Here is a 15,409-nt window from a genome sequence, read left to right as displayed (position 1 = left end):
CGGGCACGTGGCGCAGCGGCGCCCGGCGGTGCAGCGCGGTGCAGGGCGGTGCAGGGCGGTGCAGCGCTGTGCAGCGCTGTGCAGCGCGGTGCGGAGCGGTGCAGGGCGGTGCAGGGCGGTGCAGGGCGGTGCAGGGCGGTGCCGGCCCCCGGTAACGCCGGTCTGTGCCAAGAAGCGGAGCCCGCCGCGTCCCGGCGGCAGGCTGCCGGCCGCGCACCTCCCGCCCGGCAGAGCTAAGGCGGCACAAGGCTCCCGCGGGAGCCCCGCGGCTCGGCCCCGGCGCGGCTCGGCCGGCAGCGCCCGCCTTCCGCTTGCCCCGTCCTCAGCGGCGGCGTGAAGCAAATCGTCGGTCCTGACGAAAAGCCGGAGGCAGGGCGCGTTTCGGGCACGAGTTGGTTTTGCAAATCACGACGCAAAGCGCTTTTCGTAGCCTCTCTCCTCCGGCCGCTTGAGAAAGCTGACCCGGGCGCCGGATCCTGCTGCCCGTCGCAGCATCCGTGCTCCCGTGAGGGATGATACGCTGAATTCAGCACTCGCTTGATTCACTCGTTTGATTTCTTTATTTTCGCCGAAGGCTTTTAAAGAGGTTAGGAAGCGGCAGGTGAGAAAGTGCCGCCCGGGGGTGGGCTGAGCCTCCCGGGGCTCGGCGCGGTGCCTGCCCCGCGGAAATCGCCCGCTTCGAACGGCGCGAAAGCACCCGTGTAAATTTTTATCGTCGCTGTGTAAAGGCGGGCAGGTATTTTAGCGTAAGCAGGGCAGAATCGTTTCTGAGGGCTAACAGTAACTCACAGAAATGTTTTTTTTTTTTTTTGCCGCTGTCATTGCACGCAGTCAAAGCGCTGGTCGGCAAGGTGATCGAAGGGCTGTTAGTTTATCGTTTGCAGAGGCAAACGAGAAAGCCTGTTTTGCAAAAAGTCACAAACAGTCAACAAAGACGCGTATGTGAAATTATACCGAGTTGTTCTAATGTGGTGATTTCTACCGATTACCAGCAATTATTTTTAAAGCTGATGGCGTGAACGATTTTTAGAGTAATCAACCAAAGGCGCAGCAAGGAGACCGCGGTACACAGATGCCGTAAGTAAAACTGCTGTGCCCAGCACCGGGAACTTTCCGGCAATAATGAAGGTGTTAAAGGGCGACGTGTCAGCCGTGTTCTTCAACTTCCTTTTGTGTCACTACTAAAAGCATCACGCAAAAGGCTGGATAGTTTCTCTCGTGGCGGTGTTTGCTTGCTTAGATTTTGGGAAGTCAGCTTAATCCTATGTTCGACGCGGGCTCACAAAGTGACTAATTTTTCTGTGAATGCTTCGGGGTGGTGGGTGGTGAAGAAAAGCACCTGTTCCGCAAAGCCAGCAGGCTCCCGGGCGTGAGGGAGGCTGAAGTTCGCTCCTGCTTTGTCCGACTTCGGTCCCGTCTCAGTCTCGGTCGTTTCTGAACGGGGAAATGGTGTTTACACCTCGGTTCGCTGACTGCAGAGCCGTACTTCGGCCGGCCCTCCAGTCATCGAAACCAAGTTGCTTGGTGGCCTGAGATGTCCGAGGGCGAAGCCCAGAAACCACCTCAGAAAGATACCGAAGACTCGAGCCGGATTTCCTGGCTGCATCAGGAATCCGAGGCTAGAGCTGGAAAAACCGTGGTTTGGGGTCTTGTGTAAAGCAAGGCGAGCCCTTTTTTTTTTTTTTTTTCTCTTTGCAGGAGGGAGCAGGCTGCCTGCCTGCGCGGTGCGGGGGGGGTCCCCGCTGCCTGCCGCCGGCCCCCGTTGCCGCGCTCGCCGCCGGGGGCTAGCAGCCGGGGCACCGGCTCGCCGGCGAGGGAGGCAGCCGCTTCCCTCTCGCCTGGCTCCGCTCCTCTGTCGCCTTCGCGTTTGAATCGCTCTCAAGCTACGGTAGCCACCGTGCGCCGGGGAGGGGGGGTGGTGGTGATGGGGGATCTCGCCTACCCCTTCCATATTTAACCATTACCTAAATCCGAAGGGAAATGAGCAAACCTCTGGGCTTGGGTCTTAAGGTATTTTCAGCGCCGTTGGGCGTATTTATCCCAAAAGAGTTTTCCACAACAAGTTATTTCTAGTCTAGGGGAGGTCTCCGTCGCCCAAGGGCCCTGCCTTAGCCCCGATTGCAACGCCACGCACGGCTCGATGGCGGCGGGAGGCGATCCCGCCGGGGCCGGGGCCGGGGCCGGGGCCGGGGCCGGGGCCGGCTCGGCAGGGCGGGCGCCAGCTCCTCCGTCCCCTGCCCGCTGCCTCTGCCCGCCTTGAGTCAATCTGTGTTTTGAATCTGTGACTTGTTCTCGTTGCGGAAGTCGAAGGGGATCCAAGAATAGTTCAGATAGATGTGTGTAATTTCTAGAGCAGAACCCCGAGAGAAATGAAACGCCCGATTCCAGAATGACACTTTGATGTCACTTCGGCGGGCCCTGTGAGGTGGAATACGGTAAGACATTTTCATTTAAGGAAAAATGAGAGAGAAAGAGAGGAGGGGGAACAGTGCTGATTTGTGAGGCTTTGGCTTTTTTTTTTATAAAGCTTTTTTTTTTTTTTTTTTTTTTTTTTTTTTTGTTGCAGAAGCTCCTAACGCTCAGGAAGTGGAATTTGTGGTTTAGGGGGCCGAGCTCTGAAGGAGTTGAGAGAGACAGAAAAGAAAAAAAAAAAAAAAAGACAGAAAAGCCAACTCAAGCACCATTGCTCCTTAAAGGGAGGCTAAATTTAAAGTCACCCAAACTAGCAGGCTGCGGTGCAAACCCCGTCTGCAGCCCAGCTTCCTTCACCCCTCACAAATGGGTAAGCGCTCCTGCTCCCCTCGCCGCCCGTGGGCAGCCGCCGGCGGGCGGGCCGGGGTGGCAGCGCCCCCTCGCCTCGCCTCTGCTCTCCCCTCTTCTTCCTCTCCCCTCTTCTTCCTCTCCTCGCTCTTCTCCCTCCCTCCCTCTCGCCTCTCCCTTCGCCTCCCCTCTCCCCTCCCTCTCGCCTCTCCTCTCCTCTCCCTTCTCCTCTCCCTCTCGCCTCTCCTCTCCCTTCTCCTCTCCCCTCCCGCCCGCTCCTCTCCTCCCCGCCGTCCCCCCCGCCCCGCTCCGGCCCTGCCTCAGCCGCGGCAGCCGTTGGCTCGGCGCCGGCCTCGCGCCCCCACAGCGGCGGCCGTTGGCGGGCGCGGGCCCCGCGTGCCGCCAGGCGCCAGCAGCCGCCGCCGCCGCCGCCGCGCGCGCGGCCCTCAGGCCGGCGGGAGCGGGAGCGGGAGCGGCGGCCAGGTGGGCCGCGGGCTGCGGCTTCCCACGGGCGAGTGGGCGCCGGCAGGCCCCGGCCTTGGGCGGCGGAGGAGGCCGGCGGCGCCTCCGCGGCGTGGCTTTCGGAGGGGAAAAGCGCCGCGCCGGGACGAAAAACACGCGGCAGAAGCGGCGCCCGGAGCGCCCCCCGTCACCACCAGCACCACCGGCTGCGGCTGCCGTTGCTGTCGGGGAGGGCGAGGCGTTATCGGGCCGCTTTGATTTCTCGCCCCCCGCTCAAGGATGAAGCGAGGCGCAGGTGGGCACGGGCACCAACGCTCCCACCCGCCCGCCCGCCCGGCGCCGTGCCCGGGGGCGGTGCCTCCCCGGCGGCGCGCAGCGGCCCTGCCCCCGGCGGGCGCGGACGGGCCGGGGCTTGGCGGCGCAGCCCGGGTCACCACCTGCGGGGCGGCTCCCGTGCCCCCGCCGACGGGCTCGGCTCCGGCCGGGGCAGGCGGGGCCGGCCCCCTGCCCTCCTTCCCCCGTTCGCAAAGCTGAGGCCACTGACGGGGGCGGGGGGGGCAGCAACGCCCTTTAGTCCCCCAAAAGAAGCAAAGAAACGCGGTTTAAACTCGCTTTTTGTTGTGAAGTGTCAAGTGTAACGACAGGCGGCCCGGCGCTGGACGGGTCCGAGTGAATCCCTCCGGCCTTCCCCCGGCGGCCGGCTCGGGCCGCTCTGGTTCGCCCGGCCCCCGTCCCCCTCGGCCGCTCTGGTTCACCCGGCCCCCGTCCCCCTCGGCCCCCCGGCTCCCCGCAGCCCCCCCCCAAAAGGAGGTTTCCCACCTCGCCTCTCTCCCCGCCCCGGCTTTCGGTGCCCGCAGCTGCAAGGTGCAGCGGCGCCAACAGCTGCGGGCAGCAGGAGAGATTCCGTTTTGTTCGTTTTCGCGTTATCGTGCTTCGCGCTGGATGGGTGAATCAGTCCCTCCGACAGCAACGGCCTCCTCAGGGTTTAGGCTGTCGGGTTTGTAACGATTCTCCCGCCCGTCGCGACAGCAGCCGCCGGGGCCCGTCCTGGCTGCCGGGCACTGCCAGGCCGTTCTCGGGGGTGCGTTTTGTTGGCCCCGCTTCTGCCGCGGGCACAAACATGGAGGGAGCGGGGTGCACATGACCGCCACCCCCCCGCAGCTGTCGCCTGTTCCCCGCCATCCGGCAGCCGCCGCCGGCTCGGCAGGGCCGGGCACCTCTCGCCGTCGGGCCGGGGCAGCCCCGGGTGTGGGTGTGTGCGTGTGTGCGCAGCGTTGGCCGGGGGCAGCGGGAGGCTGAGTCCCTACGCTCCGGGGAAGGCGGCGGGGGGGGGGGGGGGTGGGGGCGAGGCGAACGGGACCGGGGGCGGCGGCCGGAGCCACCTGCGCGCCGCCCCCGGCGAGCGGCCCCTCCCGGCCGGCGCCCCCGGCCCTCACCGGCGGGCTCGGCGCCTCCCCGCAGGTCCCCTCCCCGCCGCCGCCCCACGGGAGACTCGGGGGTGACGCTCGCCGCCGTCGTACCCGGCGTTTGGAGAGGGAGCGCGGCCGCGCCGGCCGTGACAGCACCCCACCATGCCGAGGTCCTTCCTAGTGAAGAGCAAGAAAGCGCACAGCTACCACCAGCCCCGCTCCGCTGACGAGGACTACAGCCTGCGGCTGGAGACGGTGCTGGCCCAGATCTGCGCAGGTAGGAGTCCCTCGGTTGCAGCTTCTCTTGCTGCGGACAGAGCCCTGCGCCTGCCCCGCATCACCCCGCTGCCGGCGGCACCGGCCTGTAGCTGTGCAGCCCCCCACCCGGTACCGCAGCCCCGGCGGGACGGGTTGGAGAGAGTCCGGCAGCAAAGCCTTGGTGGGAGCGGGGCTGGCTCCCACCGCGGACCCGCACTGAGGAGCCCCTCGCCCCCCTTTTCCCCACAGACAGCAAGATCCCCGAGGACCCGGGGCTGTGCCGCACCGTCCTGCCCCATCCGGAGCCTTCCCAGGGCCGCTTCTCCCCGGAATCCCACCTTACCGAGGCTGCCGATGGCACCTCCGAGTCAGCGCCCAGCTGCGAGGGCAGCGTCTGCGACAGGGTGTCCGAGTTTGAGGATTTCTGGAGACCTCCTTCGCCCTCCGTCTCGCCAGGTAGTACCGGGGCGAGAGGGTCCGGCTGCGTGTCTGTGTCGGTGTTGTGGGGCAGCGTCTCATGGCTGGACCCCGCCGTCGAAAGCGAGTGGAAGGGACAGATTTGCCTTTTCCTACTGTGTGGGAAAAGTCAAATCTGTCCCTTCCACTCGTTTTCAGGTTCTCTCTCTCGGGTTGCTTTTCCAGCCCATCTCCCACTGCCAAGGGAGCAGCAGGTGACAGGCTGTAGAAAAGTTCTGATGCCATCGGGCGTTGATTTTTTTCAGTTTCTGATTAATTGCTAGAGGCAAACCTGTTATGTTTTAAAGGTCCTGGCATTTTCCTACAGGGTCCTGCTACCCGGGGTTTAGATGTGTTTTAAGACAGTAAAAATTTCTACTAGGCTATCTATATACCTGTAGTAAACAGTGTTGACTTTGTGTTTTGTACTACCTGCTAGATGTTTTCCCGAACTCCCTTTCAGGTTATTTCTTACGTCTTGCCTATAAAAAGGATCTCTCCCTCTCCCTTCCTCCCTCCCTCCCCCCTTCTCTCGCTTGTTTTTTTGTTTTGTTTTGTTTTTCTAAAAACGCATTCGTAAAAACCAGATGAAAATAATGACGGTCAGATTTAAACACCCCAAATCCAGGAAACTCACACTTATGGCTGCAGCGCCTGTCTCTAGCTCCCTCGTCCTGCCTTTGATGTGGTTGGAGCAGTGGGAGATGCTGTCCCCAGCCTGGCGTGAATACTTATCTCGTTTAAAAATACAATGGTGTCATTTTTATAACAAAAATACGTATATATAAAAACCACTTTTTATTGCCTCAGTGAAAAAGTGACAGATGGAAAAAAGAACAATTTCTGTCTTAGCGAAGGAAAAATTGTCTCAGCTTTACCAACTGACAGCAGACGCCAGCAAACGAATACTTCGTCCCGTTTCCCCACGGTTTTCCCACTTCGTCATTGTAGTGTCCTTGCATATCAACGGCTGATTGTAATGATGTGGGTTTGCATTTTAAAGCCTCCCCCTCTTTTAAGAATCCTAAAGCCCTTTGAGGGGACACTGAAAATGCTGCCCAGTATCATCACAGCCAGCCAGGGGACAGTTTCAGTCTGTGCAAATGACAGACCAGACCAAATGCAGTAGTCTCTCTTTTGCTAATATTTCCGCACAAAGTGTAGCAATGTGTGTAATTTTTGTTCTAACGAATTTGTCCTCCTCCTCCTTGCCCAAATAATTACAATTTTTGCATGGGAAACAGACCATTTTCATGAGGTGTCTAAAAGACACATATAAAATGGAGCAGGTATTTACCAGGGCTGCTCTGCCTTTTCCTCCTCTCCACTCATTTCTTCCTCCGCTGTGGGATTCATGAGCTCCCTGCCAACCACCCAGCTGTGCAGGGAAGGTTTCTTTGCAAAATGAGGGCGACATCCTCAGATCAAGATTTTTTGCGGTGGGGGAGGGAGGTCCTGGGACTATCTGATCGCATTCACCAGAGGAACGGGAAGGTAAGGGACCCCAAGTAGTGTAAGGAAACAGCTTTATTAAATGAACCATAGTGCATTGAAAGAGGTGCTGTTACGCTCATGATGAAGGCAGTGGCAGCAGGATTAGATAGTTGGGCTTCCTCCCACAGCTCCCCCCCCCCATCCCCTCTGCCTTCCAGCTGCTTTGTCAGATTTGGTGGGAAGCTGGCGTTTGTGCCTAGGTCACCTCTGCAAGATGCGCTGGTGAGGGACTGGATTTCTATGATTGTGTTTGTCTGGGTGGGGCACAGTTTCTGTGCTTTGACAGGCAGGGCAGATGAGAAATGATGTTTCTAAATCACGCTCAGGGCAGGTGCGGTGAGTAGTACTATCACCCCCTTCTCCCTAGAAGTGAACATAGGTGCAGGCTGCACTTCAGTACGCAGTGAAAGCCAGATTTCAGGTTTGTCTTGGAGTGCTGTGCTGCCGATCCAGACGGGCATGCACAGACACAATACCTTTATAGGGCTGTTAACACTCTAATATGTTGTTGACTCCATCAGTGCAATTCACTTTGTTATTTAACCTCACTTTCTATGTGTGTCTGTAATCACATGCGTTTGCATAGACAGAAGGTGCCCCATAGCTCAGGGCAGCAGTATATTTGTATCTCCTGATGAGCCTGTTGATGCCACAGTCTTGGAGGGAGCCTTTTACTGGGTACAATGGACTTGTGCAGAGAGCGTGGTGTTTTGTGGTCTGTGGAGGGGGACGCTTCAATCTTTCTTTGCATATCAATCTGTTCCCAACCATTTCGGGTTGAGTTTGCCTTGCCTTCAAAAAAGAGCATTGATGTTTCTTCTCCCAAAAGTGGTCTATATCAAGGCTGCACGGAATTGCTAGGAAGAGGAGGGAGAATCTGTCTCTCCCTCCCTCCCTCCTCACCCCTTGGAGGCCTAGATGCTGTGGAGCGGAGAGGCAGACACAGAAGTGCCCTGCAGCGTGGCAGAGCAGGGTTTGCAGGTCACCTTGATGCTGGGTACAGGGCTTGGATGGCTCGAGCTTGCCCCTGAGAAGTATAGCTTGAGTGGCTCCCCTGCACTTGTGCTTGAGAGGTCTCCAAAGCCTGTGAGGTGATGGAAGGAACACTGCATGCAAACTGATCTGTGGTGCAATGTTTACGGTGTCCCATGTTGCCAATTCCAAGGGCTCAAAAATCAGGTCAGTCTTCCCTCTCCTCTCACTCAACGGTCTGGCTTAGAAATCAAGATTGCAAGTAATACCTCATGGATATTCAGTTCTAGTGTTGAAATATTGAGGGTTTGCGTTTTCGTGCTTTTCTTTACAGTCTGGGCTAGAAGTTGACTTTAAGAGGGAAAAAAAAAAGTTACAACAAGAACAGGCAAACAAAAGGAAAGCTGAGGGCCTGATGAAATCATGCAGTTTCAAGTGCTGGGGCTTTAAGATAGTTTTGAATCTTGCGATAAAATCGTGAGAGATGGCAACACTGAAACTGGTTGCAGAGACACAAGATAGATGATGTGACGCTGACCACAACTTTGCAGTCAGTGCAGAACAGGAAAAATCATGCTCAGCACTATGTCAGCTAATTTGATTTCATCGCTCTGTTCAAATATCCTGGCTGGTACGTGCACAAATGTTTCCAACCAAAAGACTGCTAATTTCAATGGAAGAATTTGAGACTGTTAACACCTGAAATTATGTAAAAGATAGGACACAGTCAAGTCATCCAAAGCTCAATTTTCACCTCATTTCCCACTCCCTTCTGTAACCCTCGGTGACCATCTGCCTATCCAAATGGCACATCATGCCTTCCTTCCCTAGCCCACCCCTCATTATCTGGGTTTGCCCAAGGTCGAGGAAGCCATGGCAGCTGTGAGCTGACGGGAATGAGAAAAAGCAAGAGAGCAATTGTGGGTGGGCAAGTTTTTGGGTAAGGGAGGTTATTCTGGAAGCCCAAGTTGTAAGGGGTGCCAGTATCTCTGTGAAGGCATCGGCACTTCAGCAGTTAATTGATTCATCTTTTCCTTGGTTCACTAAAACATTTGTCCAGTGGAGACATTTGATTCGCCCAGTGCTGCTGCCTGTTGTGATGAAGAGTGAAAGCAGAGCGCCTCGGGCATTAATTGGCATCTCTGGCAGACCCAGGTGGGGCCTGGTACCTCATGTTCCCTGCCCAGCTGTGCTTTCCTCTATGCGAGGCACCCTGAGCATTTGTGCCTTCAGACACTGATCTATCTCAAAGGCTGCGCTCCTGCCATTGTATCCGACTCTGCTACAGCCCCCCAAGTGTGATTCATATTGTGGTGCCCACTGCCTTGGTCACAGAATCATAGAATCCTAGAATGCTTCGGGTTGGAAGGGACCTTTAGGGATCACCCAGCCCAACCCCCTGCAGTGCCAGGGACAGCTTTAACCAGCCCAGGGTGCTCAGAGCCCCGTCCAGCCTGGCCTGGGATGGTGCCAGGGATGGGGCCTCCACTGCCTCTCTGGGCAACCTGGGCCAGTGCTTCACCACCCTCGTAAAAAATTTCTTCCTTATATCCAGATGTAAGTCAGATGCTGTTGCCAAAGGTGAGCCTGTAGGAGCCAACTGAAGGCATCTGAGCTTGTCCTGGTGGAAGATGGCTTTGGTTATGACTGCTAGGAAGATCTTTTTGTGTCTTCAATTTTTATACCGGTGATTTTGCGAAGCTCAATGTTTTGGGTGGACTCAGTTTCTTTACTTAGAGAAACTCAGAGCCATCTGAAACAACCATGATTTTATTTCAGATGAGGACCGATTTTGGGGTTTTTTTCTTTCTGAAAAAGTGAGGTGTGACATTCAAGCACCTCAGAAGCTGTTCTGTATTTCAGTTATGCTGTAGTATAGTTATGGACAGTTGTGTCATGAAGTTGAGAGACTAGATTTGGGCATTAAGTTGTGCAACAGGCAGTTTTTAGCTTTGTTGAACAGGTAAATCTCAGCACTCTTGCTCCTTCTGGCACCTCCATAATGTCATATTTGCGATATGGATGTGTGGGATCTGCATCAGAGCTTAAACATTTGGACTGTCAGCTTTGATGCCCACCTTGGGCCATAGTAGATACACTTTTCTGAGGAGCTGCAGATAAAACCAAAGGAAGTTGCAGATTGAGTTGTTTAGTGTCTCAACAGTCAGATCAGTGTGTACACACCTGGGCACCCAGAGATGGAGGTAGACAAAATTTGTGGCTGCTTTAAATAATTTGGCTGGGACGGCAGGTGAGTAGGTAGTACTGGATGCGCTGACCCTACTGTGCGATATAAAATGTCCTCCCATTAGAGATGAAAGGGCAGCCTTAATGTGCAGTACAGGGGTCTGGCTCTGGGCACAAGTCTGAGTGCTGAGATGATTCTGCCCGTGATAGCGGCTGGATTGCGAAGCGCGCTAATTCCTATGCCCTTGTGTTTCCGCAGCCTCCGAGCGATCTGTGTGTCCGTCCCTAGACGAAGCACCCCCCTTCTCGGTGCCCTTCAAACCGTACATGTGGAACAGCCTGGGTGGCTCTGAGCTGAGGCACCTCGTGCAAAGCTACAGGCCCTGCCCGACACTGGAGCGAACATCAGCCCTGGGGCTCTTCTGCGAGCGAGGCTCCGAGCCTGCCCTCTACGGTGCAGAGTGCAGCTCCTCCCTCGGACTTTACGGTGACTTCGGCTCCCCGGGCCCGGGGCTGTTTGAGCAGCCGCCAGCAGCAGCACCCGGACTCTATGCCGAGACGCAGCCTGGGCTGCAGCAAGAGAAGGGGCCAGGTGGCATCAAAGTGGAGTCGGACCTCTTGTGCCGCCCGTTGCTCATCAGCGCTGGCTCTTACAAGTGTGTCAAGTGCAGCAAGGTCGGGATCCCTTTCTCCACGCTGGTTATGACTCTTCCCCAGCCCCTTCTCCCTGGCAAGCCTGACGCTGTGTGCTCTCTCCCCTCAGGTCTTCTCCACGCCGCATGGCCTTGAGGTACACGTGCGCCGCTCACACAGTGGCACGAGGCCCTTCGCCTGTGACATGTGCGGCAAGACCTTCGGCCACGCAGTCAGCCTGGAGCAGCACAAGGCCGTGCACTCGCAGGTGAGAGCGGGGCGGACTGCCAGGATGAAGGTCCGAGGGCCAGGGCCAGCCGCTTGCTTCGGCCGGCACTGGGGAGGCCGTGGAGGCAATCACGGGGCAGTAGGTGGGCATCTGAACTGAGGAGAGGAAGAGAATGGTGGTGGGGCTGCAGTGGGCAGCGGTGGGGGAAGAATACGGTGGCAGGCAGAGGAAAAGGTGGGCAGCTAGTGAGAAAAGGAGGAAATCAGCAAATTAAAAAACACGGGCTTTGTTTCCATTCCCCAGACCTTGCATGCGTCTGTATTAAGCAACGGGCACTTTTGGCACTCCAGAAGTAACAGATAATAAATAATAAATTTTCACTCTCAGAGCTGGAAATTGTAATGAGGATGTGGACTTTTTTTTAACAGCTAAAGCAACGCACTGTGCTTTCTTTCGACGCAGCTCCCCTCATTCTTTCTCCTCCCCTCCCCCAAAGAAGTGAGTCTTCCCTTGTTTGTAGTCATTGTGTCTGTGCAGGGAACATCTGAACGACCAGTCAGGTATAGAGCACAGACTTCACCCGTCTCGACACACTCTGAGTCACACACCAAAAGAATATGGTAGTTAATTTTGGTAGGAGGACTTGTAACATTTTCCACCTGCTGATACTGTGCCATATTTCCCCTTCACCCACCCACCTGACCTGGCAAATCTTCCTTCTTCAGATTGGCTTTTGGAGGATAGAGTTACAGCAGTGGTTTTTTGCTAACTGTTTTATTTACAGTTTCATGAGTGTGCAACAGCAGAGCACACAATGAGGGGAAATATCTCATCACCCATTAAATAATGGTGAAAAGAGCAGCACTGCACGTTGTGTCCCTGGAGGGGACAACATTTCAGGGGGAGTGCATTAAAAGCCAAATAAACTAAGGTGATTGTATGAAAGTACAGCAGGAAGAGGAAGATGTGATGGTAGGTGAGGGATGGAAAGAAGAGATGATTTATGGTGGAAGAAAGTGGTGGAGAGGAGCGTGTGACAGAGAGGAGGGAGACAGCAAGGTCTCGATGCATTTAGTTTGATATGTTAAAGTAGTAAGCCAAAAAGCTGTTTTCCCCAGGTGCTCTAGGTACCTTTCACTTGAATTATAATGGAACTACAAGTAAGCAGTCAGTTGCTACCCTGCCAGCAGAAGTCAGCCTGCCACAGAGATTTCCCAGGAGAGCCAAGCAGACCTCAGCACCCACTTTCCTGTGTACAGTGGAGAGGTGGCCTCTGAACAGGGCTGGAGCTGTTGGGCTTCCCAGGGGAGCGATCATGTCTTGGGCCCCTGTTGAAACATGCAGGCAGTCGATTGGGGCTGCTCCCACCTGGCCATTCCTGCCAGCAGGAAGAGTTGTTCAATTAAATTTTTGTGAGTAGCGGCGCACAGCAGTGGGAGAGGGTGCATTATCTTTTTTTCATGATGTGGTGCTATCACGCCAGTGTTAGCATCTCCTCAGGCCAGTCCAGCTCTCTGGAGAAGTGGAAGTGCTTGCTGAGGCAGAAGGGGCAACACCGATGCGCTGCTGGGCAATTTGTTGCTGGTGGGATTGCTGGTGTGGCGTAACGTGTGTGTGTTTGGGCTCCTCTCTCTGCAGGAACGCAGCTTTGATTGTAAGATTTGTGGCAAGAGTTTTAAGAGGTCTTCTACTTTGTCCACCCACCTGCTCATCCACTCGGACACCCGGCCCTATCCGTGCCAGTACTGTGGGAAGCGGTTCCACCAGAAGTCTGATATGAAGAAACACACCTTCATTCACACAGGTCAGCCCTGCAGCTGCTGGGGTTCAGCCCCAACTGTGGGGGCAGGTCGCTGAAGGGGTCTCTCTGCAGCAGTCCAGTCCCCCTCAGCTGGGACAGGTTGTGCACCTCCCCACGCTTCTCACTGCCCTGCTGCCGTTCATGCTATCTGCGCTCTACTCGTGCAAAGGAGGGTAATTTGAATGTGGTTTCATGAACAGCAGCTGCAAAATAACCCAAATCCTCACAATCCAATCCATGTTCCCTTAATAGGATCCACCCATGTTTATTTGAAGGGCTTTTGTGTAAGACGATTTGTAGAGTATTATATTCACGTAGCCTTGATTTACAGCTGAGGTCCCTGGAAAATGACAGGTGAATTTGATGGCAGCATTTCTTTTTGCAGCATCTACCAATTTACAATAGGAACAACAGGAGTCTCCTCCTCTAGACCAAATGTTAAACTGGAGGGCCTAGGGTCCAACTCTTAGTCTAAATATTTGTTCAGAGATTGTCTGCACTTCCACCCGGACTTTCTGAGAAACGGTGGCACTTTCATAGAGAATGGAAGGAGAGGTGCAGAGTTCTCAAGTTTCACTGTTAGTAATAAACATGGAAACTAATAAAGCGCAGGTGAATCACTGAAGGAAATTGTTTCAAACATACCATTCAGTGAGAAGGCAAGTTTATCAGAAATCTTTAGAAGAAAATCTTGCCTTTCAGACCTGCAGCGTTCATTTAACTTCGAGGGAAATGAATAATGTGTGAGAGACAGAACCATTTGTAGACACAAAATAACAGCCATACTGGCCAAACCCAAGGTTCAGATGACCAAAGTCCTGCTTCCGGGTAGTGACCACTAGCAGATATCAAGGGTGAAGCCTAAGAATGGCAAGTGTGTGGAAAGGTGGCGTTATAGGTAGCGCTGCTTGGTTGTGACTTTTCTAGATGACAAGGAGTGAACAATAAATGTTACTTACAAAGATTTGCCACTGGACGTTTGTTGGATGAAAACGAACTATTTAGGAAGTAACACAAAAAGTTTTTCCGTAGTTACTTTTTCAAATGAGGCTTGATTACGTAGAATTTCAGCCAAATTCTGAATCAGTCAAAACCATTATTTTGTTGTGAGATCAGAAAGTGTGCCTGGGCTTTTAAGTTGCTAATGTAAAACCAGATCCTTAACTGAATCAGGGATCCCTTTCATGTGCAGCATACACTTGTTAACTGAGCCCCCAGCATGTTTTGTATTATTGTATGTTTCTAAGAATCTGATCTTCAAACGTACAAGGAGTTTGTTGCTCCAGCTGAAGTCAGTGGGCTCTGCAGGTGCAAAGCTGCTCTGAAAATCAGGCTCTGTTTTGTGGTTGGGTTCCCTTTTATGCGTTATTTGATAATAAATACTATGAAAATGCACCGAGATCCTGCTCCCATGGAGGCCAGTGGAGTTTTCCCACTGACTCCTCTGTAGGAGAAGTTCCGGAGACTGGATTTATTCCCGTTTATGTTATTTGCCTGCAGAAGAATTTCAGGGCTGGGGTGGCTGCTAGCATTTCAGCGTGGGGAATGGAGAGAAAAGCAGATCTCTGGATGAACCCTGCCCTTCAGGGTTCAACTCAAGGGCCCTTGTACCTCCCCTGGGGACAGACCCCAGCTCACAACCTCCGTCCATCTATTCCACCTGCCCCCGTGCTGATGCTGTAATAATGGATGTCAGGCATTCAGCACGACCTGGGGGTCTTTCCAGCAGTCCCTGATGTTCCTAGGACACAAAGCCACTTTAAATCACAGAGCCTGTGCAGCCAAATGCATTTACAAGTTACGACATCCTGGGAGCACCCTGTGCTTCAGGCTGCTCCCAGGACTATCCTGGGCCGATGGAGGTGCAGCCAAGTCCAGGCCCACTCAGCTGCACTGCAGGCTCAGCTCGTGCTTTGGGGCTCCCAACTGCATGTTTTTTACATGAATGACTTCTTTGGTAATCACACAGGAATCGCTTTGATTAGCTCGAAGGCCCAGCATGCATTTCCTGTTTGCTCCGGTCCTGCGTAAGCAGCACGTTGCCTCTTTCACACCGTCTCTCTCCTCCGCCTTCTGCTTGCAGGTGAGAAGCCTCACAAGTGCCAGGTGTGTGGAAAAGCCTTTAGTCAGAGCTCCAACCTCATCACCCACAGTCGGAAGCACACAGGCTTCAAGCCCTTCGGCTGCGATCTGTGCGGCAAAGGTTTCCAACGCAAGGTGGATTTACGGAGACACCGGGAGACGCAGCACGGCCTGAAATGAGTCCCAGCTGCAATACGGAAAGCACCTACAACACTATGAGAACAGACTCCCTTGGCTTCCCCGCTGGACCTGGGCCCTGTCCTGAGCACAGACCCTGGCATTACCTTTCTGACCAGGAGCTCGGAGAGGAAAGGACAGCGCCACGCGTTGATGGCTCAACCTCAATGACCGTGAAAGCGGAAATTAAAGGCTGGGGTTTCTCTCTTTCTCTCCCCCTCTCTGTTTCTGAAATAACACTGGAAAATAAGCCTTTTAGATACGAAGCCTGATACTCCAAAGACGGATAAGCTACCAAGTATCTGTAAGCTGGAAAAGATTTCTCCCGTGGCCAAGATGAACCCCCTGAAGTTTTCAGTAGCTTGAATCGCCTTGCAGGGGACACATGGGTGTAACGGCGTTTACGTGGCCATGACAGAGAGCTGTCAGCACGTGGTGCGGGGAGCCTTGCCTTGGTCGAGTTTCCGTGCTGAATGGCTTCACTCTTGG

The 15,409-nt window shown here is 54.7% G+C and overlaps 1 protein-coding gene across 1 annotated transcript; it reads left to right on the top strand.

Annotated features, from left to right (window-relative positions):
• The first annotated feature begins 4,793 nt into the window (after positions 1-4,793).
• On the top strand, positions 4,794-14,923 carry GFI1 (growth factor independent 1 transcriptional repressor). Its single transcript, XM_075711059.1, has 6 exons — positions 4,794-4,949; positions 5,204-5,345; positions 10,258-10,673; positions 10,762-10,899; positions 12,499-12,664; positions 14,745-14,923. Exons 1-6 carry the CDS (start codon positions 4,794-4,796, stop codon positions 14,921-14,923), a joined length of 1,197 nt encoding a protein of 398 aa, XP_075567174.1.
• The last annotated feature ends 486 nt before the right edge of the window (positions 14,924-15,409 follow it).

Source organism: Pelecanus crispus, chromosome 5 (assembly GCF_030463565.1).
Source record: "Pelecanus crispus isolate bPelCri1 chromosome 5, bPelCri1.pri, whole genome shotgun sequence".
Lineage (NCBI taxonomy): Eukaryota > Metazoa > Chordata > Aves > Pelecaniformes > Pelecanidae > Pelecanus > Pelecanus crispus.
Note: the sequence above shows the minus strand (reverse complement) of the source record. Positions and strands in the feature narration are given on the sequence as shown.

Coding starts and splice junctions, on each gene's coding strand:
- GFI1 (XM_075711059.1), top strand. CDS start 4,794: ATGCCGAGGTCCTTCCTAGTGAAGAGCAAGAAAGCGCACAGCTACCAC. Junction 5,346..10,257: donor TTCGCCCTCCGTCTCGCCAG/GTAGTACCGGGG, acceptor GTGTTTCCGCAG/CCTCCGAGCGATCTGTGTGT. Junction 12,665..14,744: donor ACACACCTTCATTCACACAG/GTCAGCCCTGCA, acceptor TTCTGCTTGCAG/GTGAGAAGCCTCACAAGTGC.